At 44.5% G+C, this 27,229-nt stretch overlaps 2 protein-coding genes across 2 annotated transcripts in view; one reads left to right on the top strand and one right to left on the bottom strand.

The window, feature by feature from the left end:
* Positions 1-687: 687 nt before the first annotated feature.
* Positions 688-23,715, bottom strand: BYSL (bystin like). The gene is made up of 7 exons (XM_082246783.1): positions 23,416-23,715; positions 18,264-18,426; positions 14,749-14,887; positions 6,346-6,479; positions 6,089-6,249; positions 5,254-5,356; positions 688-1,165 (listed from the first exon to the last, which is right to left on the bottom strand). The coding sequence occupies exons 1-7, from the start codon at positions 23,672-23,674 to the stop codon at positions 817-819; spliced, it is 1,308 nt and encodes a 435-aa protein (XP_082102909.1). The 5' UTR covers positions 23,675-23,715; the 3' UTR covers positions 688-816.
* A 151-nt stretch (positions 23,716-23,866) lies between these two features.
* The window catches only part of MED20 (mediator complex subunit 20), a 49,024-nt gene continuing 45,661 nt past the window's right edge, over positions 23,867-27,229 (top strand). Inside the window, exon 1 of the mRNA XM_082244733.1 lies at positions 23,867-23,992. Within this exon, the coding sequence (XP_082100859.1) occupies positions 23,979-23,992 (14 nt within the window). The 5' untranslated portion in view covers positions 23,867-23,978. The remainder of the gene's footprint in view (positions 23,993-27,229) is intronic.

Genomic DNA, 27,229 nt, shown 5'->3' with positions numbered 1-27,229 from the left:
GAGGTGGAAATTTAATAATTTAAATTTAATAATAGAATACCGTGATAATACCGTATACCGTGGCAAAACCCTAATCAATTAATCGCAGCATGAAAATCTGATACCGTCACAAGCCTACAGGAGATATGTTTTTCTTTTTCCCCCCCACACAAAAGTGGAGTTGCTCTAATTATACATAACATTAAATTCAAGATCTTAGAATTTTAGTCATAGCTAAACCTTTTAAAATATGTATCAAGCATATTAAAATAGGTAAACATAAAAAAAAAAAAAAAAAATCAACTTTTTGGGGGGAGATTTTGCTATGATCTGAACTGCAAACCTGTACAATACTACTGCCCTCTATAAATAATTCACAACACAGGCTGCATGCATACAGATGGTTCTAAAAAGCAAGAATATTAACTGGTAAAAAAAAAAAAAAACGCAAACACAATTATAATTTGGTATTTTTATCCTTTACTCAGTCATGAATAAGTATTAATACTTTAAATCAATTCCTGCAGCTTAATTCAGTTTGCAGTCCAACTTTCTAGTTGTTTGGTCTCTGGACAAAACAAGAGGATTAAAAACAAAATGAAAGACATTTTCTCATCTGCTTCCTACTAGCTTGACTGTGAAGGACAAAAGCCAGCAGAAATAGAACTTCAAAGTTTTGGATTTCTAAAGCAGGAAACTAGTAAAACAGTGCCAACCAGTTACATGGTTAACAGGTAAAATGTAGGAAGATTAAATACATATCAAAGACTGAAATAAAAGACTTCTGAGTACATACTCTAATAGCTCATAGAGGCACGCTTGCTCCACACTGAGGTTTCAGTCCATGCCCATGGGTGTTGTGACCTCTACATCTCTGGATTTAGAGTTTATCAGCTCACGGCGAATTTCATTACATATTTGAGGGTGGTTGTGGACTCTCAAAAGTTCAAGTAAAGCCTCCTTTTGTTCTGATGACATATCTTCCTTGTACCTCTGACAAAGTGTGAGAAGACTTTGATGCCACAACACAGGGAGCTCTCTCCGGTCTGAGCGGAAGGCCAGAAAGTGGAAGATAAGGGCATCAAGCACTCGGAAGGGAAGAGCATACTTTTTATCAATCAACAGTCTCAGGAAAATACTATTAGCTCCATTATATTCCATCTCTGCTATCTTCAGCATTGCAGCACTAGAAAAAGTAGAGGTAAAAGAATTGGAAATTAAACTTTGCAAAACTGGGAAAACAGAGTGTGGATATAACATTTGATGACATGTTATAAAGATTGAATAGTTGCATCAGAAGAATCTGTCAAGCGGATTTGATAAATCCATGTGGGAAAATGCTTTCAATACTCCAGAACCCCACAAATATATAATCTGCCATAAGGGTCAACTTAAATCTTAGATGATTCCATTGCAAACAGAATAAACAACAACTCCAAAGCTGCTTGATTGCATCTATATGTAGCAAAAAGTGCTGCCCCCCCTCCCCCTTGTGTCCTGCACTTTTAGGTCACTCCTGGGTGCCCAAGACCTCCATGGCAAGTATCACTGGCTGATTGCACCTGTTTAGTTATGAGTAGGGATCGGCTGATTAGCGGCGGGCCGATATTCACTTTTGCAGATATATCGGGACCGGTCCCAGAAATGGCCGATATTACTGATATTCCAAATACAGGCAGTCCCCGGGTTACAAACATGATCGGGTCTGTAGGTTTGTTCTTAAGTCGAATTTTGAGTCAGAACAGGTACATTTTTTTAAGTGTAGCTACAGCCAAAAGAACACATTTTTACGTTTTTTGGATAGCATAAGGAATGGTTAACACCCTGTACCATTTGTTTTGCTGTCTATGCCCCTGTGCAGAAGATTTCACACCTCACTTTCTGTCCCTGTGACAACTGAATTTTGAAAATTTTGGGTTGATGTGGAAACTTAGATAAAGCTTCAGTTGAGACACCATTTTCCCATGAGAACTCTTACAGGAGTGAAATTCTCTTCCTATGGATAGATTTCTCCTCACTTCCTGTTGTCTCTCTCCGTTTGTAAGTAGGAGTAATTTGTAATGCCCCATACACACGTGCAGATTATCTGCAGACTTTTGTCTGCAGACTTACCAAAACCATATAATATGAGGTCAAACCTAAACACTTTCAATTTGTATTCAATCCGGCAGGCCCTTGCACTACATAGAAAAGGTAAGTCTGCAGACAAAAGTCTGCAGATAATCTGCACGTGTGTACGGGGCATAAGTCAGATGTTTGTAACCCGGGGATCGCCTGTATTGCTCATGTAAGGGTAAAATTATGTCACATAGCATAATTCCGTTTAGAAATGTTGTTATTAAATATGCCACTCACATAATGTACAAAAGATATAAGCAATTCCACATTAGCAGATCTGCATCTCTCACCCACTTGCCGTAAGTGATACCCGGGTGATACCGCTCCGTTCAGTATCCACTCAATACCGCTCTGTCCCTCACCAGCTCCCACCCACCCGATACCGCTTCATCTTTCACCAACTGGGTGAGAGATGAAGATCTGGTAATGTGGAATTGCTTAGATCTTTTGTACATTATGAGAGTGGCATATTCAATAACATTTTGAAATGGAATTATGCTAGGTGACATCATTTTACCCTTGCATGGGCATCACCACCTAATAGTTGGAGGAGGAGAAGACTAGTCTCGGACCCTGACAAAGGATGTACAAAATATTGGCCGATACGTTGCAACCAATAGATCGGTATCAGTCCTGAAAAAAACATAAAATCGGTGTATCCCTAGTTATGAGCTCTGAACACTTCTGTGCACATATGATAACGTAAATATGGACATATGCACCATTATTGTCGTGAAAGCTGAAGAGCAAACAAACATTCTATGGCCGTTTACAGTTAACTCTGTAAAAGCTTTAAAATTGTCACCTATGGACAATATTAGTCTGTATTTTTTGCAGTTTTATGGGCATGTGCAATTGGGAGGCATATCCTAGGCACAACATCACCTACATTTAAAAAATAACTATATAGCAGTCATCTTCAAACTACACATCCCATGAAGGCATTGTAAAACTCTGACATTCACAGGCAAGACTGGGCATAATGGGAATTTTAGTTCCTGAACAGCTGGAGGGCCATAGTTTGAAGACCCCTGCTATATAGTGTTTGTGTGTACTAAAATTAGTAAATTTGAGTGTATTTAACTAAAAATATACATCTGATACACTAGGTTTAACAACTTCATATCGGGACTGCCTTTTTTTTCTTTGAAGACCTAAAGCTTAATCACTTAAGCCCCGGAAGATTTTACCCCCTTCCTGACCAGGGGGTATTTTGCGATTCGGCACTGCGTGACTTTAACGGACAATTGCGCGGTCGTGCGACGCTGTACCTAAACGAATTTGACGTCCTTTTTTTCCCCACAAACAGAGCTTTCTTTTGGTGGTATTTGATCACCTGTGCGATTTTTTTGATCATGCGCTATAAACAAAAAATGAGCGACAATTTTGCAAAAATAACAATATTTTTCAAATTTTTTTATATGAAACCCCCCCCCCCCTCCCCCCCAAAAAAATGGAAAAATCAAATTTTTTTAACATTTTCGGCCAATTTGTTTTATGCTACATATGTTTGGTTAAAAAAAATAAAAAATTATTGCAAAAAGCGTATTTTGACTGGTTTGCGCAAAAGTTATCGCGTTTACTAACAAAGGGAAAGATTTGTAATTTTTGTTGTTTTTTATAATGGCGGCGATCTGTGATTTTTTTTTTTTGCGGGACTGCGACATTGGGGCGGACAGATCGGACCCTTGACTGACATTTTTGACACTTTTGGGGTTACCAGTGACATTACTACAGTAATCAGTGCTATACATATGCACTGTTACTGCAAAATGACACTGGTAGTGAAGGGGTTAACTTTTTTTGAGAGGGAGGGGTGGTGTGTGTCCCTAGGGGCGTGATTTTAACTGTGATTGGCTGTGGCTTTTGCTGTAGGAACAGTGATCAACGGTCCTTCACAGTACACCGTATGATCACTGTTTCTACACAGGGGAGGACAGATGGCTTGTTTACACTAGTCGCCTGCCTTTCTCCCTCTCCATCGACGATTGCCGAGTGACACGCGGGGGGGGGGGGGTCCGGGAGCGCGCCCCAGAGCCTCACAGGCTAGTGACGTACCGGTACGTCACTTTGCCTGTGAGGGGCTGACCGCCGCAGTATATGTACTTGCGGCGGTCGGCAAGTGGTTAAAGTGATTCTAAAGTCTCAACTTTTTTTTCTATGCATGAAGGTAAAAAAAAAAAAAACACCTCAAACATGCTGGTGGCAGCATCATGATTTGGGTCTGCTTTTCTTCAGCAGGGACAGGGAAGATGGTTAAAATTGATGGGAAGATGGATGGAGCCAAATACAGGACCATTCTGGAAGAAAACCTGATGGAGTCTGCAAAAGACCTGAGACTGGGACAGAGATTTGTCTTCTAACAAGACAATGATCCAAAACAAAGCAAAATCTACAATGGAATGGTTCACAAATAAACATATCCAGGTGTTAGAATGGCCAAGTCAAAGTCCAGACCTGAATCCAATCGAGAATCTGTGGAAAGAACTGAAAACTACTGTTCACAAACGCTCTCCATACAACCTCACTGAGCTCGAGCTGTTTTGCAAGGAGGAATGGGCAAAAATTTCAGTCTCTCGATGTGCAAAACTGATAGAGACATACCCCAAGCGACTTACAGCTGTAATCGCAGCAAAAGGTGGCGCTACAAAAGTATTAAATTAAGGGGGCTGAATAATTTTGCACGTCCAATTTTTCAGTTATTTGTTAAAGTTTGAAATATCCAATAAATTTCGTTCCACTTCATGATTGTGTCCCACTTGTTGATTCTTCACAAAAAATTATGTTTGAAGCCTGAAATGTGGCAAAAGGTCAAAGTTCAAGGGGGCCGAATACTTTCGCAAGGCACTAATATATATAATGTTTGGGGGTTCTAAGTAATTTTCTAGCAAAGAAATACTGATTTTAACTTAAACAACAAGTGTCAGAAATAGGCCTGGTCCATAAGTGGGTAACAAATGCTTTGCTAAAGCTTGCTCTAGTCCTATTCAAGCTCTAGTCCATCTGAAACAATGCCTAAAAACCGTCTTTGTTTACTTACATTATGCATTAGTTACTGCAAATGGCAACTATGCAAGTACTATTACATGTTTAGGATGAGTACAGATTCATTGTTTTACTGTCTCTAGTCATCTGGCTAAGAATTAAGGCAGGTACCTGGAGTGAAGTACAGGGATGGAGCATTTTGTAAGAATACTTCCAATAATCACAGCTTCTCTCAAGGTGCATGTCCCAGACTCACAAAGTGGTATGAGGATTCCTTAAAAACAAAAGCAGCTTTATTTGGTATTTTTTCTCACATGATATGATACATAAGCAACCTAAAAGGAAAAATTTGGACTTTGATTTGATGTTTTTCTACCATATTTATGTACATCCTGCAAAGTCCATGGCATCTAGGTATCATGACTGCAGACATTTTTAGACACTCCTAATAAATGACCAGAGTACACAGTAACAAACATACTGGGTAAAGGCTTTTAGAGAATGGTGTGTGAAAAGCACAGCGTTAGCATTTATTGTTTTTAGATTTTTAAAAATTAAAACTAAAAACTTCCTACCACTGTAACGGATAATCACAAAACAGAAGCCTATCACTCAGTTACTAAACATTTGGAATGGATAAATGAAAGTGTGCCGAAAAGCCCCATCCCAAAGGCTTACGATCAGCTTACAAATGTCATTTCTGCACTAAGGTTTGAAAATTAAACAATAGGGCCGGGTTTACACTGATGCGGCCGTGGGTTTGTGCCTGGGGCTGCCTGTCTGTTCACCCTTTCAGGTGCGAATCAGGTCTGAATTTTTGCCTGAGTTCGCTCCTGAAACAGACCCAAAAAGACACACAGGACCCTTTTCCAGTGCAAACCGCGGTCGCCCCGGAGCTGTGTGAACCAGTACCATTGAGCCGATGACACTCTCCTGTCATGCAAAACTTGAAATATTGCTACTGGTTCAACCTTCATACAAAGGCTTCTTTGTAAACATACAGTACCTTTAAACCAGGCACCAGGCTTGAATAATGCTTTTTTCAGAGCCATGTAAAGATGAAAATTAAGGCGCTTGTATTCAGCAATGTCATCTCGCACACGTGGAAGCAGAACAAGGTTGTAGAAGCGTTGTGCCATACGTTCTGTCAAGTTAGATGAGAAGATGCTGGTAGGATCATAAGAAACAGTACATTAGATCTAGACATAACTCAATATTAATGAAAAAAAATGTGGTTTGGATGTTTATACAAAAAACACATACCGCGTGGCCTGATACATGGCTGCAGCAGTCCAGGTCTCAGGCTCTGTAATATACAGGATCTGTTCCCAATTTGCTAGGGCTGGAACTATTTTAAAGGCTTTAGGGAGCTTGCCACTACGATAGGTTGAAAGAACCTAAAAATAGAAAATTACATTAATGCAAATCTTAAAAAAAAAAAAAAAAAAAAAAATGCATGTTCCTACAAAACTCATAATGCCATTTTCTTTAACCTCTCTCCAGGGTCCCTTTAATTCTTTACCTGCCTGGTCCATACATCGTACAGACCTGACATCTGGGGGATTTCACACACAATCTGGTGGCTGCAGCCAGTGGGATTGTGTGTGAAACTGACAGGCAGACTCCTGCCTGTCAGGTAAAAGCCCGTTTGCTCACACACACCCCCGGGACCGATGCCCGTCATGTTTTCCAGGCTCCGCTTGCACCGAGACCAAAATGGCAAGTTCCAGTGGCTGGGGGGGCTCAGTACTGTGGGAGTCCAGATATAGTGAAATGCAGGGTCCTGGGTTTAGTAACACTAAGAAAAAAAAAAAAAAAAATAATAAAATTATATAAATAATAATAATAAAATATATATATATATATATATATATATATAAACATTTTTTAAAATAAAGTTACACCCAAGCATATAAAATTCCCCACCAAAAAATTAGGGCCCCCCACCCCTAAATATACGCATGCGTCGGGGAGCCTACGCGTGAAAACGTTAATTGCGATACACGGTACATATCGCTGCGCATGCCGGAATGAGAGCAATAATTCTAGCACTAGACCTCCTCAGCAACACTAAACTGATGACCTATAGGGGGCTTTTGAAGCATAGCCTACAGAAAATATAGGGTACTGAATGTGGTCGCCATTTCACGGGCGCACACAAATTTAAGGCTTGACATGTTGGGTATCTATTTACTCGGCGCAACCTCGTTTCTTATGTTTTAGCAATAATTTGGGTAGTTTATTGCGTTTGTTTGCCCTAAAATTTACTTTGGTGTGTTTTTTTTACTGAATTTTCCTAGACCTTTGAGGTAATAATGGGGGACAAAAAAAAAAAAAAAAAAAAAGGGGATTTTTTTACTTACCGTAAAATCCAGAATCCTGCTGCTTTAAATCATAGACGGATGGGACATCCAAAAGCAGTAACCACTGAGGGGTGGGGAAAGGACAAACTTAAAAGAATGCAATTCCCACGGCAAACATAGCCAACCATATAAGATGGAGCCCAATCAAGCAACAACTGGGGCTCAATTGTAGACAAAGGAGAAGGAAATGTAGACTGCTCCTTAAATTGCGGCCTGCAAAACCTTGCGGTCAAAGGATGCATCCGAGGATGCCAACACATTCACTCTGTAAAACTTGGTGAACATATGTACAGACGACCAAGTGGCCACCTAGCAAACCTGCATCACTGACGTCTGGTGGTGGAAAGCCCAAGAGGCACTCAAGGCCCGTGTTGAGTGAGCCCTGACAGGGAAAGGAGGAACCTTGCCCTTAAGAGAATACGCCTTCACCACCGTCTGTCTGATCCATCGAGAGATGGTCGCCGCAGATGCAGCCTGACCCTTACGGGGTCCATCCGTATTCACAAACAGAAAGTCCGACTTACGAAAGGACTCAGTCTTCAGATACACCCATATCGCCCGAACCACATCCAAGCAATGCAAGGCAATTTCCTTTGGATGTGAAGGTTTTGGACAGAGTGACGGAAGCACTATGTCTTCTTTCAGATGGAAGTCTAAAACCACCTTAAGAAGAAATGACGGATTAGGCCGGAACACTACCTTATCCCTGTGTATTACCAGATAAGGAGAGCGGCAAGATAGCGCCACTAGTTCAGAAACCCTGCGCGCGGAGGTGATAGCTACCAAAACAACTTTCTGCAACAAGGCGAGCAAGGAAATGTGTCTCATGTCCTCTAAAGGAAATTTCTGAAGAACCGGTAAGGGAGACCTCCTGGGGGGGGGGTTTAGTCAAATGGAAAACACCCTGAAGAAACGTACGAATCAAAGAGTGCGTAGCCAAAGGGTGTTGGAAGTACACTGTCAAGGCCGAGATCTGACACTTAAGAGTGCCCAACGCTAAACGTTGGTAAACCCCTTTCTGTAGAAAGGTCAGGATCTTGCTGGTAGCAAAGGATCTAGAATTTAGCTTCAGCGATTCACACCAAGCAATGTACGCTTTCCACGTACAATGATAAATCTTCTGATAAGTGGACTTCCTAGCCTTGAATAAGGTAGGGATTCACAGAATTGGACAGACCCCTGTCCTTTAACACCTTTCTCTCAACAGCCAAGCCGTTAAAGCCAGCGACTGTAAAGTAGGATGGAAGATCACGTCGGCGTACCAGGATCTCCGGGGCTAATCAGGAGCCACCAGAATTACCAGAATCCCCCTTCAACTCGACCCTGCGCAGCAGGCGAGATAAAAGTTTCAGTGGAGGAAACGCATAAATTAGCCCGTACTGGCTCCAGAGGAGCCACCAGGGTGTCTACTGCATCAGTCAGAGGATCTCTGGATCGAGCCACAAACTTTGAAACCTTTGTTTTGTCTGGAGGCGAACAGGTCCACATCCAGGGTTCCCCACCGGAGACACAGCTGGAGGAACACCTGTGGATGCGGGGACCAATCTCCCTGATCCAGGGTTTGATGACTCTGGTAGTCTGCCTGCCAACTGTCTACGCCAGGAATGTACACGGCGGATAGGGCAGGGACGTAGTCCTCTGCCCAGCTCAGGATATCAGCTACCTCCAGAGCCGCCACGGCACTCCTGGTGCCCTCCTGATGATTGACATATGCCACGGCAGTGACATTGTCAGACTGGACTCGCTTGGACAGAACACCCCTTGAAATTGTCCGTCCAGTAGAACAGGCTCAACTTGATTGCTCTCAACGTTCCAGAACGTTGATCGGAAGCTTGGACTCTTCCAACGTCCAGGTCCCTTGAACATTCAGGGTGCCCAGCTCCCCCCAACCGGTCAGACAGGCATCCGTCGTCACCAACTACCCAGAATACTGGAAGGGAGGATTCCCCGTGGAGAAGATTCGGAGAGCTGAGCCACCAATTCAGAGAGTCCTTGGATCTCAGACTCTAACGGATCAGACTGTCCAGGGATAGAGGATCCTTGTCCCATTTGACAAGGATCTCCTGTTGCAAAAGTCTCGTGTGGGCCTAAGCCTATGGTATTGCCTCGAAGGACACCATCAGGCCCAGCACTTGCATAGATGACCTGAGACACCAGGTCGCAAGCCAGCAGCGACAGAATCACTTCCCTTAACTTCTGTAACTTCACAGGAAGTAGAAATACCTTTGCCGAAGCTGAATCTAGGATCATCCTTAGATACTCCAGTCTGGTTGTTTGAACCAGGGCAGATTTCTGAAGGTTGAGATTCCAACCGAACTGCTTCAGAGTGTGAATGGTCACCTCCAAATCCTGTTCCAATGTCACAGACGAGTCCGCTCGGAGAAGATTGTCCAGGTACTCCAGAATCGCTATTCCTCTCTGTCGTAGCAGAGCCAGGATAGGGGCTAACACCTTGGTGAAGACCCTGGGAGCAGAGGCGAGACCAAATGGTAACGCCACAAATTGAAAATGGTCCTTGCCCACCGCGAAGCGGAGGAATCGATGACCCTGGCAAAGAGGGACATGGAGATAGGCATCCTTGATATCGCTCGAGGCCAGCAGGTCCCCCTGATGCAAGAATGCCACCACTGACCACAGGGACTCCATGAGAAATTTCTGGACACTCACAAAGCGGTTCAGAGTTTTGAGGTCCAAGATCGGTAGCAATTTGCCCTCCTTCCGTGGAAAGGTAAACCGGTTCGAATAGAACCCTCGAAAGCTTTCCCGATGAGGAACTGGTACAATCACGCCTTGTGACAGCAGATGCCGAACCGCTTCCTACAGCCCCGCAAGGCGGTCTGGGGACAGCTGAAAATTGGAGGGAAAAAATTCTGTCTGGCGGACGGGAACAAAACTATCTTGTACCCGGACTGAATTACCTTGTGGACCCACCTGTCGTGCAACAGTGAGGTCCAAGGATCCGGGAAGAAACAGACGTCCCCCCACGTGGGTGGACGTGGGCCTGAAGGGGTGCCCCCACCCCAAGTGGGTGGGGGCACCCCTTCAGGCAGAAGGGGTCTGCTTGCAGGTGCTGGGGGCAGAGGATTTCTGCTTACCAGCCCACCGTTTCCAGAATCCTTTTCCGCCTGAAGTCTGCTTTTTTTTTTTTTTTTGCGACCATGTCGCAGAAAACCAGACGCTTCTGGGCTGTAAAGGAAGAACCTCGGTTACGCGAGGGAGACTTCCCCCTTAGTCGAGTAAGGAGTGTGCTCTTTCCCCCAGTGACCGTCTTGATCAAGTCATCCAAGGAGGAACCAAAAAGGCGGTCACCCTGAAAGGGAAGATCCGCCAAAAGCTTCTTAGAAGCCTGGTCGGCCGACCAGGACTTAAGGCCAGATCGCACATCTGATGAGCAAACTTGCCACTGACGCTCTGACCGCGAGCGGAAGAACGTCAAGGTAGCATCGCATGCAAATTGCAGAGTCTGCGATAATTGGTCAGCGAGTTCCAGGGTAGATGACGGTAACGGGGTTACCGTCAGTGCCTCTCTCAGAGCCTTTACCCATTCAAACAGTCTGAGAGACCAGAATGGTAGTCAGGGCAGGCCTGATAATAGATCCCACTACCGTATACAGGTGTCAGCATAAGACCTCAATACGTCTGTCAACCGGATTAGGGAGAGGTGAGGATTCTGCCACCGGTAAAACCGTAGCCTTGTGAATACAGCATATCTGGGAGTCCACCTGAGGGGGGACCGTCCATTTGCGTAAGATCTCTTCCTCAAACGGGTAGCGTCTAACCAAACGTTTGGGAATTGCAAGCGTGCAATTAGGTCGCCGCCATTGTTCCTCCACCAAGACTTCGGGAAATGGGAAAACCTTGGCCTATTTCTTTGCCCTAAGGGATCCAAAGGATACCAAGGCTCTTTGCGATTTAAAAATCGCATCTTTGATTTTTAGGGTGTCCCTCATTGAGGATATCAAAGCATCTACCAGCACCTTTTCCTGTACCAAGGCAGGTGTGGAAACATCCTCTTCCGCATCAGAAAAGTCTGAATGAGGGGACGCATCCTCCAAGAAGGGGTCTGCGTCGCCGGCGACCATATCGGCCTCAGAATCGGAGGTCTGAGATGAGACAGGCGAGGGCCGTTCTTAGTAAATGCTGCCGCAATAACTTTGTCCATTTTTCTGCACATTTCTTGAATCACAGACAAAGTCACATCATGAGAATCAGAAGCGGGCCCCAATGATACATCGGGCGGGGTCGCAGACAAACTTGGGGAATCCGTGTTAGACATATGGCCAAACAGTAGGATTGCACAGTAAGAATGTAAAGAGCAGACAGGGAAACGGGGAAACCTGCACCGCAAGGGGTTATAAACAGAAGCTTCTCCTATAAACAGGAGCAATGGCCTAAGAGGGAGCAATCAGCGCCCAATCACCAAATATTAACGCCCCTGAGGCTAAGTGAGGTTACAAAGGCACCACAGGTCCCAGCAAGTCCGCCGCTACTGGTGTGCACTGCGCCTTTAAGAGGTGATTGCGATGCACGCAGCACTACTCCGGGCGATAATCCTAAGCCCCCTAAAGGCCTGAAACCCCTCTGAAGATGAAAAGGTGAAGGCCAGGGTAATTAAACTCCTCTAGAGTAGTTACCACATGGAGAGCACAGCAAGGTCCATAAGCAGCATGGAGAAGAGAAGGTAGAAGGAAACGCCCCTGCCCACAAGAGCCAGAAGCTCCTGTGCTGTTTTGTCTCTGGCTTCAGCAAAATGGCCACCGGCAATACAGTGATAGGGATACCCAGGCAGGCTGCGGAGGCCTGTTAAGGCTGCAGGCCACGGCAAAATGGTGGCTTCGCACCGATGAGCACGTGACCTTGGGCCTATTGAGGCCTACTCTACTAACAAGCCTGGAGGCCATGGTGGGGGTCATCACGGCAGATGAAAACCCCCCCCCCCCCCAAAGGTAGTGGTATGAGGCGCAACCATGTACCCCCCTCCAAGGCCTCCCCCCCCCATTGTCCACTACCCGGTATAGCACCTGAAACGACATACGTAGGGGACCCCCAGTAAAAGTGTCCTGGGGATCCGGAGCCCAGGGTAGGAGGGGAAGGTCCCAGGTGACCCCTCATAGTGGAGGAGGGTGGTAGGAGGTATGGGTACCTGAGGGTCCTAATCACCTATGGAGGAGCCCACGTCCGCCCCAGGCCCGCTAACCAGACGACCAGATGGGGGGACGGGGGGACTGTACTTACTGGACCACGCTGCTGAGGGTGGGCGTCCATCCTGACTGACAGACTGCCTCTGCACCGCAGAGAGGGCGTTGTCGGCCAAGGGGCACGCTGCGACACTGGAATGCCAGGTGTGTGTGTCCCAGCGGGGTGCTTCACCCGCAGGCCAGTCCCCCGTCCATGAGACTATAGTCGCTATGGAGACCCAGCGCGGAGCTATGGTCTGCAAGCACTCGCTGGCACAAACTGGGAGACCGTAAGGCTCTCCATATAGCCAGTACGAAACCCAGCCGGTATTCCACAGGAACTGGAGTCAGCAGCAACAAAAAATAAAATAAAAAATAAATAAAAAAAAAGGTTCCCTTTAAAACTTTTAAAACGGAGCTAGGACAAAAAGGTCCCAGCAGGGAGCTGAAACTGAAAATGCAACGGTGAGGCCAGCGGTAATAACCCACGGACCCCGCCCCACTGGGCGTGTTGTCAAAGCCTTTGGCTCTACCTGGTCACTCCTAGTAGGAGGGGCTTATTACCCAGCCGTCTGATTTAACCACTTGCCGACCGCTTACTGTATATAAACCGTGGCAGAGTGGCACCTAGAGGGAGAATCACGTATATATACGTAATTTGTCTGGGAGGAGCTAGTGGGCTCCGATTGCTGCCTGACACCAGCAATCTCTCCCCGCTGAGGGAGGAGGACGGTCGGCTGATGTAAACACAGCCGTCCGTCCTTCTCCCTGCAATGATCACAGAGACCATGTGATCCTGCTATATAGGATCGCATGTCTCTGATCATCTCACAAGCCCAACCCCCCCACAGAATCACTCCCCTAAGGTCACATTTAGCCCCTTGATCACCAACAGTATTAACCCCTTCCCTGCCAATAGCATTATTACAGTAACAGTGCATATTTTTAGCACCAATTACTGTAGTAATGTCACTGGTATCCCCAAAAGTGTCAGTTAGGGGTCCGATCTGTCCCCTGCAATGTCGTAGTCCCGCTAAAAATTACAGATCGCCGCCATTACTAATTACTAGGAAAAAAAAAAACAATAAAAATTACATAAATCTTTCCTGTAGTTTGTAAATGCAATAACGTTTGCGCAAACCAATCAAAATACGCTTATTGCGATTTTTTTTTTTTTACCAAAAATATGTAGCAGAAAACAAATTGGCCTAAATTTTTTTTTTTCAAAATTGTCACTTTTTTTTGTTTATAGCGAAAAAAAAAATAGCACAGGTAATCAAATACCACCAAAAGAAAGCTCTATTTGTGAGAAAAAAAGGACGTCAATTTTATTTGGGTGCAGCGTCCATTAAAGTAACATAGTGGCAAATCGCAAAATAGGGCCTGGTCATTAAGGGGGAAAATCTTCTGGTCCAGAAATTGTTAAAGCAGCAGCTACGTCTATTGGTGGAAGAAAGAGAAATTGGAACTACCATTATTTTATTCTCCAGTTTGTCTGCTTTCAGAAAAAATATAATATTTGGGGGTTTTGTGTAATCTTCAGGCCTTAAATAATTTATTAAACATATGTGCAAAAAACGCAAATATGGCTCTGGCAAAGTAAGGGTTAAAAGGTTCTGAATACCAAGGGGGTGGGAAGAATTAGCTGTCACAGTGGTCACATAATTTGCAAGCCAGTCCTGGCGGCTACCGATTCTTAACAGAGATCAAGAGCTGTCTTTGACAGCTTGGTCTCGGTGTTGGGAACTCGGTGTCTCAGTACAAAAAACATTGGTCACCCAGTGATGTATGTGTGTAGCGTGTGGGAGTGTTACACAGGTGGCAACAGGCTAAAATGAAGCGTCCCTGAACTGAAAAACTTGCAAGTGGGAAGGATTATTGCCTTTAACCTCATGAAGTGCATTAGACTGTACACCGAGTGTATATTCTCGGCATCTTTCAGTGCTGGGACGGAAGAACTCCTGTGCACATGTACAAGAGTTACATCATCCTGGCCCAGCAAACCAAAATGGCCAAAGCCAGAGAAAAGAGGTCAGTGCCTGTGAGGGCACTTGCATGGGCATCACATCACTGGAGGGGAGTATTGGAAGGTTTAGTTTTGCTTTAAATTTTTTTGGAATTCACACCTCCTTTACTCCCTTATACACTTCTAACACTCGAGGGTCCAACTGTGGCATTGGTCTTCCAGAAACCTCCGACATCACCGTTTCCACTTCTGTTTGCTTCTCTGTTATTTTATCCATGATTATGTCAGCAAGAGTCCGTCTACAAAACAGCAAAGAGGATACCCATTATGAGATCATATGCTACAAAAACATTAATACTTAGACTGTCATTACCATTCTTTTTTGTTGTTGCCATTATGGTGCTGCTGCAGCTGTATGCAACAGCCACAAAACAACTACATCAAAGAAATGGGGCTTGGTGCAAAAGTTGAACTTGAAAACATCTGAGAAACGTCAGGCAATGTTTCATATGTGCTTTGGAGTCTGTGTCTATTGGCTATTGTTGGCTTTCATGCTGATCCAGTGGTTTCAATACTTTCTGAGATGCTCACCTTCAACACCCAGAAGCACTGATACTCTTACCTGTTCTTCATCAGTGACCTCAAAGTATCCAAAAACAAGTCAGCAATGGTAGATAATCATAGTATTGCTCCAAAGCTGTTGTAAACCACTGGGTGCCTTTTTTTTTTTCTGACCTGCAAGGTAAAGGCATAATATGCTAGTATGCATCGCATACTAGTACATTATGTGAAACTTACCTGAAAACGAGGCAGCTTCCATCTTTTTTCCGGGTCCGCAGACTCCAGAGTGTGACGGTAACTCCTGCGCATGTTTATCACACAGGATTCTAAAGGAACGGCCCAGGTGGCTGTTTCTTCACAGCGCATGCGCCAATTACGTCATCAGATGCATATATTATATATTTATATATAGTAAATATCTCCTAAACCGTGCACATTTAGGAGATATTTACAGTACCTATAGGCAAGTCCTATGATAGGCTTACCTATAGGTACAAGTAAAAAACTGAAGTTTACAACCACTGAGTAACATAGAAACATAGAATGTGTCGGCAGATAAGAACCATTTGGCCCATCTAGTCTGCCCAATATATCTGAATCCTATGAATAGTCCCTGGCCCTATCTTATATGAAGGATAGCCTTATGCCTATCCCATGCATGCTTAAACTCCTTTACTGTATTTGCAGCTACCACTTCTGCAGGAAGGTTATTTAAAAGTTTCTATCATATCCCCTCTGTCTCTTCTTTCTTCCAAGCTATACATGTTAAAGGTCCTTTAACCTTTCCTGGTAAGTTTTTTCCTGCAATCCATGTACTAGTTTAGTAGCTCTTCTCTGAACTCTCTCTAGAGTATCTATATCCTTCTGGAGATATGGCCTCCAGTACTGCGCACAATACTCCAAGTGAGGTCTCACCAGTGTTCTGTACAGCGGCATAAGCACTTCTCTCTTTCTACTGCTTATACCTCTCCCTATACATCCAAGCATTCTGCTGGCATTTCGTGATGCTCTATTACATTGTCTTCCCACCTTTAAGTCTTCTGAAATAATTACTCCTAAATCCCTTTCCTCAGATACTGAGGTCAGGACTGTGTCAAATATTCTATATTCTGCCCTTGGGTTTTTACGTCCCAGGTGCATTATCTTGCACTTATCCACATTAAATTTCAGTTGCCAGAGTTCTGACCATTCTTCTAGTTTTCCTAAACCCTTTTCCATTTGGCGTTTCCCTCCAGGAACATTAACCCTGTTACATATCTTTGTGTCATGAGCAAAAAGACAAACCTTACCATCGAGGCCTTTTGCAATATCACTTATGAAGATATTAAACAAAATTGGTCCCAGTACAGATCCCTGAGGTACCCCACTGGTAACATGACCTTGTTCTGAATGTTCTCCATTGACTACAACCCTCTGTTGTCTGAGTAAATGTCTCACAAACTTCACGTGCTATGGGCTGGTTCAAACCAAGTGCAGTGCTTTTTTAATCTGCATTAAAAATGCATGCACAGGGTTTTCCATGTATTCCGAAGGTCCTAGTTTATACCAGTGCAGTACGTTCTAGTACAGTCAATAGTGGAACATGCTGCATTTTTTCTTTATGGAATGGGGCAAAAAACACTTAAAAATGTTCTAAAGATGAAAAAAAAAAAAAAGAAAAAAAAAAATAAGATTGGAAAAAAAGGCATCATAAACACACGAACACATTAAAAACATGCATGCAGAAAAGCGGGAATTGTGGTGTGAACCACCCTTAGGCTGGCCATACACTATACAATTTTCTTATTCAATTTCCTTTAGATTTACCTTAAACTATGTAGTGCAAGGGCCTGCCTGACTGCATACAAATTAAAAGTGTTTAGCTTTGACCCTATATTACATGGTTTTGGTAAATCTAAAGGAGAGTTGAACAAGAAAATTGTATAGTGTATGGCCAGCCTTAGGATACCAAGAGACGTGTCCTCAAATGGTTATAATATACAAATGAACGTGATGCTGTACAAATATCGCCAATGTGGCATAAATGTGATAAAACAGGAGATTATAAATCTTCCCCAGGAATCCGTGTTCTTCAACAGTAAATTTTAAATAGATTTTACGATTATTTTATTTTTATTTTTTTAACCGGTTGCAAACCGCCTGCTGCAGTTATACTGCGGCAGGTAGCCGCTCCTGCGCAAACCGACATATACGCCTGCAGCTAGGGGCAAGCGCACGCCACCGTGCTCCTGCCCCCACTCGTTAGCGGGGACTCCGATGCAAGGGGCAGGCGGCTCCGATTGCCGCCTGACACCCGCGATCGTTCCCCCACTGAGAAAGAAGGACGGGCAGCTGTTATAAACACAGCTGACTGTTCTTCTCCCTGGAATGATCACAGAGCGCCTGTGATCCTGCTATATAGGAACACAGGTCTCTATGATCATTTCACAAGCCACACCCCCCCACAGTTAGAAACACACCCCTAGGTGCACATTTAACCCCTTGATCACCCACAGTGTTAACCCCTTCCCTGCCAGTGTCATTATTACAGTAACAGTACATATCTTTAGCACTGATTACTGTAGTAATTTTTACTGGTCCCCCCCAAAAAAAGTGTCAAAAATGTTAATCAGGGGTACCGATCTGTCCGCTGCAATGTCGCAGTCCTGCAAAAAAAAAAAAAAAACACAAGAAAAATTACAAATCTTTCCCGTAGTTAGTAGACACAATAACTTTTGCGCAAACTAATCAAAATACGCTTATTGCGATTTTTTTTTTACCAAAAATATGTAGCAGAAAACAAATTGGCCTAAAATGTTAAAAAAAAATTTAGATTTTTAATAATTTTTTGGGGGAATGTTATATAGCAGAATGTGAAAAATGTTTTTTTTCCAGAATCGTCGCTCTTTTTTTGTTTATAGCGCAAAGAAAAAAAAAAAAAAAATATCGGAGGTGATGAAATAGCCCCAAAAGAAAGCTCTATTTGTAGGAAAAAAAGGACATCAATTTTATTTAGGTACAGTGTCACACGACCGCGCAATTGTCCGTTAAAGTAATGCAGTGCCGAATCACGAAATATGGCCTGGTCATTAGGAAGCAATTCCTTCCGGTCCAGAAGTGGTTAAGGGTTCTCACCTCACTGGAGGGTTTTTACTCATGAACATTGCAATTGCCTTCTCATCTTCAGGGTTCACCTCCACATGTTCATTATAGGTTGCTGCATCCATAGACGCAGCTTTCTCTAAGGAGGGCCATTCCTCATCCTCCGAGTCTGAATTTTCAGCTTTACTCTTATATTCTACACGCAAGGAAAAAAAAAAAGTTCAGATCAGAGAGCAAATGATTGCTTTTTACCAAAAAGAGTAATGACTGTAAAATACCAACAAATGCATAATGTAAAGTGGAACTAAAGACAAAGCTTTCTTACATGCTGCACTTACATTTCGGGGGGGGGGGGGGGGGGGACAACTAATTGACAAATGAATTTTCAAATAGTTAACCATTTTCATAATCGATTCGTTGGCTTGCATACAGAATGCATTGTTTACATGTTAGGAAAAACAGTGCCGCACACCCTTCATACATGTAAGTGCTTGTGAATGTGAGGAGTAATGCCTCATGGGAGATGTAGTCATGGGCAGGAGCAGAAGTTTTTTTTACCCTAATGCATTAAGGTAGAAACCTCCATGACCAGCTCCCCACCTATCCTTTTTAAAAAAGGTGAACTTATGCTTTAATATAAAAGATTTATATACCCCCTCCACCCTTCATGTCTGACTCCCAGTTAAAATACCTTGTATATCCTGCGTCTGGGTATACTTATGTATAGGATAGAGATATATATATATATATATTCTATTATACATACACACATCATTACTTCCACAGTTTCAAAGTTTAAATTAACCCTGTTCAGTAGTGAATATTTGCTGTTTTTATACTATAAAATTGCTAATTTTTATTTTTTAACCCCAACATAACAGGCGATATACAAATCATGCTACGGCTATTAAATATGTCTTTGTGACAACAGGTGCAGGTAGATTGCATCAAGCGACTTGCCTATATCTGTCATGGATTATATTATAATACAGTCCAGTTAACACTTTTTTTTTTTTTTAAGTGAAAGTTCAGCCAAAAACGATCTCTAAATCTAACGGCAAACACATTCTAAGACTAATCTATCTAACCCTGTAAAGCAAAAATCAGTATACATTTTCTGTAGCCAATCCAGTCCAGTCTCCAACATCGGATGTTATGTGGAAGAGACAGCCAACGGCTGGGAAATGCCTGGGAAGTGAAGTCACCCATAGACTAATCGATTATTAAAATAATCATTAGTTGCAGCCCTACTCACAAGGCTTTTCACCTTAGTGCTTAGAATGCAATAAGGAAAAAAAAAACAAAAAAACACAACACACACACACACCTTTTGGGCCCTTAGAACCACTATAAAATGAGCAGATCCCACTGCAAGGGTAATTTTTTTTTCTCATCCAGACGAAGAGCTCAGCTCTTAGCCATTGGATTAGCATGACCGCCAGGTACCAGGCTTTCTTTAAAGTGGAATTGGACCTACAGACCACATATATATCTGTAGTGTTTTTACTGAAACAAGAATAGAATAAGTTTGCAGAACAAGAGTTCAGGTTGAATTTGAGGCAAAATCAGTAACCCAGGGTACTGGAGGGTACTAGGGATGCACCGAAATTTTCGGCCGAATTATCGGCCGAAAATTAGCCTATCCCATTTCGGCCGATAATGGGTTAACAATGCCGAAATTAATAGCCGCCGTGAGGAAGAAGGAGGGCGCAGCGCACGTTTTAAAAGTCCCGCCTCTGGCTGGCCGCCCACCTCTCAATGACGTCCCTACTACTACGATGTGTGTATGAATTTAGTGTCATACCGGGCAGGAGGGCGGGCGAGCGGCCGCTAATCGATATAACTATGAGAGCCTTCACTTCACTGTCAGTGGGACTGTGTGTGAATGAACTGACCTGACACCGGGCTGGAGGGCAGGGGGAGCGGCCGCTAATAGCTGTAACTATGCGAGCGCTTCACCTCCCTGTCAGGCATGTATCTCCGCTGACAGGGAGGTGAAGGCTCACATAGTTATAGTTATTAGCGGCCGCTCCCCCCGCCCGGTGTCAGGTCAGTTCATTCACACACAGTCCCGCTGACAGTGAAGTGAAGGCTCACATAGTTATAGTTATTAGCGGCCACTCGCCCATCCTCCCACCCGGTGTGTCACTTCATTCATACACACATCGTAGTAGTGACATCACCGGGAGGCGGGCCGCCGGCCAGAGGCGCTTCTTTTGAATGAAGGGCACCGGAGGAGCACTCAGCAGAGTGAGTAGGAGATTGAATCGTTGGGATGGGGAGGGACGCTGAGCCAGAGGGGGGGGGGGAGCTGAGGCAGCTTACCAATTGTATTAGTATTATGCAGCATGAGGGGTTAATGTATTGCCACTGGTGGTCACTGATGCATTAGTGACTGACAAGTGGCAGTTAATTAACCTCTTTGTGCTGCATTAGTGCAACCAGTATCAGTGCAACCAGTGTTAATTAACACTGATACTGGTTGCACTAATGCAGCACAAAGGGGTTAATTAACTGCCACTGGTCGGTCACTAATGCACAGCAGTGGCAATACATTAACCCCCTCATGCTGCATAATACAAATACCATTGGTAATTCAATTAACCTCTTGCCAATCCATCACAGTACATATACTGTGACAGGGTGGCAGCGACAGGTGTACGTCGCTGCCTGTTTTTGGTGTATGCCTCTCTTCTATCTATTTTAAAAAAAATTTGGGGGAAAAAGTCATTTTTGGTTTTCGGCCAAGGGCATCCTGCAGTTTCGGTTTCAGTTTCGGCCCAGAATTTTCATTTCGGTGCATCACTAGAGGGTACTAAAGCTGCTAGATCATCATGGCAGCCAGGTAATAAAAATGGGACTAAAGGCAGAATTAAAGTGCCTTCTTGCAAGCTTTTAATCACAGAAGTGACTTGCAATGTCTTCTCTGCAATAAAATAAACCTACTTGCTTTGTCCTCTGTGCTATGTAAACTGAGCTGCGCATGCACGGCTCAAAAATGTACATTGGCAACACCGTCCTTGTGTACCAAGATGACCAACACAGGAGTTACGTCATCCAACACCAGCCAAGACAACTGAAGACTGGGACCCTTTGCGGATGTCAGACCATTATAGTTCCACTTAATAGAGTACCTCCACTTTTGCTGGAAAAAAACCTCCAAAACAATCCCCTCTGGGTGATCTTTGTACATTGAAGGGATTTTAGAAAACTTTGCAGATTCCTACCTGGTTCAAGCGGTTTGTCTCACATCATTTGGATATGGATTCTGAATGAAAGGGTCTGATTTGTTATAATCAGCTGGTAAACTCTCAGTGTTTTGAGAAAAGTTGCAGTATGTGCATCCCTTTAGAAATATTAACCTTTTAGGGAGTAGCTCACTGAAATACCTATTACAGGGGGAGCTGAAAATCTGACTTGTATCTTCATGCAGACTTTGGAGAAAATCATTGAGTCAAACAAGTAGGAAATTACATTTCTGGGGGCGTTCTGTACTCCAATCGTGTAGAGAACGTCTGCAGGTTGCCATATTGCATTTTACAGAAAACTACAGTGGCTGCAGACTGAAAAGGAAAGGTTGTTTTTATTAACCACTTGCTGACAGCCCGCTGCAGATATACTGATTATATAGGAGGATCACAGGCGCACTGTGATCATTTCCGAGAGAACAACTGTCTGCTGTGTTTACAAAAGCTGCCCGTCGTCCTCTCTCAGCCCCCATTAGAAAGCAGTGAAGCCGATCCACGAGACCTGCGACCGCGATTGCCGCCGGACACCCGCTGAGAGAAGACGACGGTCTGCTGTTGTAAACACCACAGACCGTTTGTCTCTCTGGAATGAACACAGAGCACCTGGATCACAGGTCTCTGTGTTCATTTCACAAGTCCCTCCCCCATACAGTTAGAAAACACTCCCCTAGGCTCACACTAAACCCTTTGACCACCCCTGGATTAACCCCTTCCCTGCCAGTATCATTACAGTAACTGCATATTTTTAGCACCGATTACTGTAGTAATGTCACTGGTCATCTCAAAAGTGTCAAAAATGTCAGTTAGGGTTCCGATCTGTCCGCTGCAATCCCGCTAAAAATTGCAGATCACCGCCATTACTAGTACAAAATAAAAAATGACAAATCTTTCCCCTAGTTTGTAGATGTGATAACTTTTGCGCAAACCAATCAATATTCACTTATTGGGATTTCTTTTTTTTACCAAAAATATGTAGCAGAATACAAACTGGCATAAAATGATGAAATAATTAGTTTACTTTTTTTATTAGGAATGTTTTATAGCAGAATATGAAAAAAAAAAAATATATATATATATATATATATATATATATATATATATATATATATATATATATATATATATATATTTTTTTTTTTTTTTTTTTTCTCCAGAATTGTCGCTTTTTTTGTTTATAGCGCAAAAAATAAAAAAAATAAATCGCACAGGTGATTAAGTCCCACCAAAATAAAGCTCTATTTGTGGGGAAAAAAAGACATCAATTTTCTTTGGGTACATTGTCGCGCAACTGTCCATTAAAGTAACGTAGCGGTGAATGGCCAAAACCTGTCCTGGAGTCCAGCGATGTCAGCACTGCAGCCGATGTTTCCATCGGCTGTCGGGTGCTGCCGCCGCCATTGCTGGTCAGACAGCCCGGCAGTGAAGCCTCCTGGAGTCCAGCGATGTCGGCACCGCAGCCGATGTTTCCATCGGCTGTCGGGTGCTGCCGCCGCCATTGCTGGTCAGACAACCCGGCAGTGAAGCCTTGCGGCTTCACGGGCGGGTCCCTACTGCGCATGCGCGAAGTGCGCATTCAGATTGGCTCGGTGGCGGGGGAAGGAGGGGGGTGCAAACTTCAGAGGGAGGGCGCCGCGGCACCGTCTCCCGGAAGTGGGGAATAGTACCTGTAAAAAACAGGTACCTGTTCCCCCCTGAAAGGTGCCCATGTGGCACCGGAGGGGGGGGAGGAAGCAAATGAGCGAAAGTTCCACTTTTGGGTGGAGCTCTGCTTTAAATGACTGGAACTTTAAGTCTCTGACAATGGTGGAATGTCTCCTGGAGAGGACAGACACTATATACTTCTAAGCACCCCCCTACACTGAAATAAAAGTACTTTTCTGAAGAGATGAGTGATGGGATAACTAGAGGCGATCAGTAGTACATGGACTAGGCCATACCGAGGACAGTTGTCTTCTGCTTAGCGTCCTGCCTTCCCGGTCCATGCTCGGCCTCCAGTTCTTCCTGCTGTAGCCGGGCCTGCTCCAGAATCTTCCGTGACAGCTTCTCGTCCACATAGCTCTCCTCCTGCGTGTCCTCGTCCCCTTGCCCTCTTTTCTTGCTTCTATTCGTGACTCTGACCGCCCCATCTTGTAGGATCTGGTCGGCCAGCGCCGCATGACGGGGAGCCGAGCCCCGGGAGCTGCGCTGCTTGGGCATATCTACACACGTGCTGACAAGCTGCTACTGCGCATGCGCCGAGTGTCTTTACAGCCCCACTCGAGTTGGTGGAACGCAAATACTGAGGATGGATTTGTCAGAGCGGAAGAGTCTCTGACTTCCGCCATGTTGTGATAGACAACAGTAAACGTTCGTCATTAGATGAGGCTTCATGAAAATGGCCACCTCGCCAACATTAACATCGGGCTCCGCAGACAATTTTTCTTATGGCTCATGTTTAAATTCATTACGTTTGTACATATGCGACGTACGACATTGGTAGGCGCCTTCTGGAGAGACCGACATGGGGGTAACATGGTGAGTAAATACAAGAGACTGCTGTGAATAGTAAGGGGTGTGTGCCCCGGGTTATCTGTTCTGGATGGTTCTTCGTTTACATCATCTACTTGTATTCAGTGCTAACTGGAAGGCTTTGGCTGATCTTATTTCACTCTATCATCAATTATGTAGTTTAACTATGTAGGGAAATTGGAATAGACACTGATTGGATTGTATAAGTGTGTTCTTCTATTACAGTGAGATTGTACAAGGATTGAGCAATCAGATTGCAGTGTGTAAGGTCACCCCAGGGCTGCCCATAGATGGTTTACTAGGCTGATCAAAAGAAAAATGAATGGATTACCCCATCCACCAACCCTGTGTTATTGTGAGGGCTGCAACTAACCATTATTTTTATAATTTATTAGTTGGCCGATTATTGTTTCAATTAATTGGATAATAACTTTAAGCCCCCGTTCACACTGGCGCGACCTGGTCGCCTGATAGGTCGCCTGCCATAGAGAAGCTGTGGACCCGTTCTAATAGGAGCGACACAAGTCGCTCCGACTTAGAAAAAGGGTCCGGAGCTTCTTTGGGGCGACCCGGAGCGACCTGCATTGACTTCAATGTTATGAAGTCCGTGCCGGCCACTCCGCGGTCGCCCCGGGAAGTCGGATCGCCCCAGTGTGAACGGGGCCTAAAAGTGTGGTGTATATTTAGTTAATAAAAACGATAGTAAAGATCAGCACAAAATCTCAGATAAAGTCAAAATATAAAATTGCAGCGCTCATAAATATTTTTAACTGCTTTACGACGGCCCGCCACAGTTATACTGCGGCAGGTAAAATGAGGGGTGTGAAAGGATTGGTATTGGCGCTACCTGTTATAAAAGTGTATTGCACTAGATCCTATAGGTGTATGTAGGTGGTAAACATAAAATATAAGGAGTATAGATAAATTCGCAAGTGATAATAAAGTGCAAGTGCAAAATAGCAGGATCTGTATTTGGGCTAAGAGTATATATATATATATATATATATATATATATATGCCCAGGAAAGTGCTTAGTGCTAGAAATAAATGTGAAACATATCAAATATAAGGCGCAGATCTATTTATTTCAAAAAGGTGCAATTTTAGTGCGGGTATTAAATCAAAGTAAAAGTGTTGTCCAAAAACAAAGGTAAACCTTTTTACCTTACTGTGCTGGGAGCAGTGCTGGTGCAAAGGAAAAAGGTGGTGGAATAACTGAGGTTAGTGACAAAGGTGCTAGTACCTGTGAGATGCACTAGGTATCGCACTCACCCTTTTCCCCCTCAGTATCGGTATTAAATGCAGGCAGGGAAGATCTCCACACACACAGTACGACCGCGACTGAGAGTGTTGCGCGACTGAGAGTGTTGCGCGTCTGACTGGGCTGTGCGATTGTGAGTGTTGTTCAACTGAGTGTCAAGTGAGTGTAGCGGAGTACCAGAGGGTGAGAAGGTAGAGTTAGGAAGCCAGGAAACAGCCACACAGGACAGACTTTAATTACTAAATCCCCATTAGATTAGATTAGTAGATACAATGCCCCGTGGGTGTGGAGATGCGACTCAGTGTACATCTTGTGGTATGTATGCTTTCCTCGATGATGCGATCGAGGGCGAATACAAATGCGCAAAATGTAAGCACGTTGCTTCCCTGGAAGCTCAGGTCCTGAATCTAGGGTGGCAGCTGGCAACACTGAGACGAATGTCCATACCGAAGGAGAGCTGGGATCGTACCAGTCAGACGCAGGCTGGGGCCTGCACAGAGGTGGGTGGAGTATTGGAGGTGCAGGCATCAGAGCAGAGTAGAGGGGTGACGGTTAGGAGGGGTAGAAGGGGACAAGGCAAGGAGGCTGATCCTGGGCTGGAGCACCCCAATAAATACGCCCCGTTGCGTGATGTTGGGGAAACCAGTCAGGGACCAGCATTGCTGGAGCAGAGCGAAGCCCCCTAGCTGCCAGGGGAAGAACTCCTCCAGTGAGGCCGGGAGAAAGGGAAAGGAAAGACAGGTGCTGGTGGTAGGGGACTCATTATTAGAAGGACAGACAGTACAATCTGCCACAAAGACCGTGAGCGCTAAACAGTCTGCTGTTTACCGGGCGCTCGGGTTCGGCACATCGCGGATCGGGTGGACAGATTACTGTTACTGGGTGGGGCTGGGGAAGACCCAGCTGTCATGGTACACGTGGGTACCAATGACATAGGCAGAGGAAGATGGAGAGTCCTAAACGATTTCAGGGACCTAGGAGCTAAGTTGAGGACTAGGACCTCCAAGGTAGTATTTTCCGAAATACTACCTGTACCTCGAGCCACACCAGAGAGGCAGCGGGAGATTAGGGAAGTTAACGAGTGGCTGAGGAGCTGGTGTAGTAAGGAGGGTTTCGGGTTTCTGGAGAACTGGGCCGACTTTTCAGTCGGCCACCGACTCTTTGGTAGGGATGCATTGCACCTAAATGGGGAGGGTGCAGCCGTACTGGGTGAGAAGATGGCCATAAGGTTAGAGGGGCTTTTAAACTAGGTGATGGGAGGGAGGGTACAGATGTAGAATTAGCCAGTGGAAAGCAAGATTCAGAGGGCACAAATGGGGACATTAGCGGTAGGGTGTTTGGAGCTCCTAAACCCAGGGTGGGTATGGGGAAAAATCACAAGAGCAGCCTTAAAACATCAAATGAGGATATATGTAACCGGTCAAAATTAAGAGGCTTGTATACCAATGCCAGAAGCCAGGCTAACAAAATGGGAGAGCTGGAGCTGCTGATGTTTGAGGAGGACTTAGATTTTGTGGGGATAACAGAGACTTGGTTTGACAGCTCTCATGACTGGATGGCGACCATTCAGGGGTATTCCCTTTATCACAGAGATAGAGAAGGTAAAAAAGGGGGAGGGGTATGTCTGTATATTAAGAACAGTGTACAGGTAAATATGAGGGATGATATTAATAATGGAGCTATGGACGAGGCAGAATCCCTATGGGTAGAACTTCAAAGGGAACGCACTGAGGGGAAGGTAATATTGGGCGTATGCTATAGGCCCCCCAACCAGAGGGAGGAGGGGGAGGCGGACCTCATTTTACAGATAGGATTGGCAGCAAGGACGGGAAATGTCATTATAATGGGGGACTTTAATTATCCAGATATAGACTGGGCAGAAGGAACCGCGCATTCAGCCAAGGCTCGGCAGTTCCTCCTAAATGTTTTGCAGGACAATTTCATGGGTCAGATGGTGAATGCACCAACAAGAAACAATGCGG

Source organism: Pelophylax lessonae (assembly GCF_965119305.1).
Source record: "Pelophylax lessonae genome assembly, chromosome: 2".
Taxonomy (NCBI): domain Eukaryota; kingdom Metazoa; phylum Chordata; class Amphibia; order Anura; family Ranidae; genus Pelophylax; species Pelophylax lessonae.
Note: the sequence above shows the minus strand (reverse complement) of the source record. Positions and strands in the feature narration are given on the sequence as shown.

Bases quoted from the DNA above. Each gene is read 5' to 3' on its own strand.
- BYSL (XM_082246783.1), bottom strand. From the start codon at position 23,674: ATGCCCAAGCAGCGCAGCTCCCGGGGCTCGGCTCCCCGTCATGCGGCG. The intron at 6,250-6,345 runs GTATGTGTTTTT...TGATCCTACCAG, and splicing joins GCCATGTATCAGGCCACGCG to CATCTTCTCATCTAACTTGA. The intron at 5,357-6,088 runs GTACTGTATGTT...TTTGTTTTTAAG, and splicing joins GCCTGGTGCCTGGTTTAAAG to GAATCCTCATACCACTTTGT.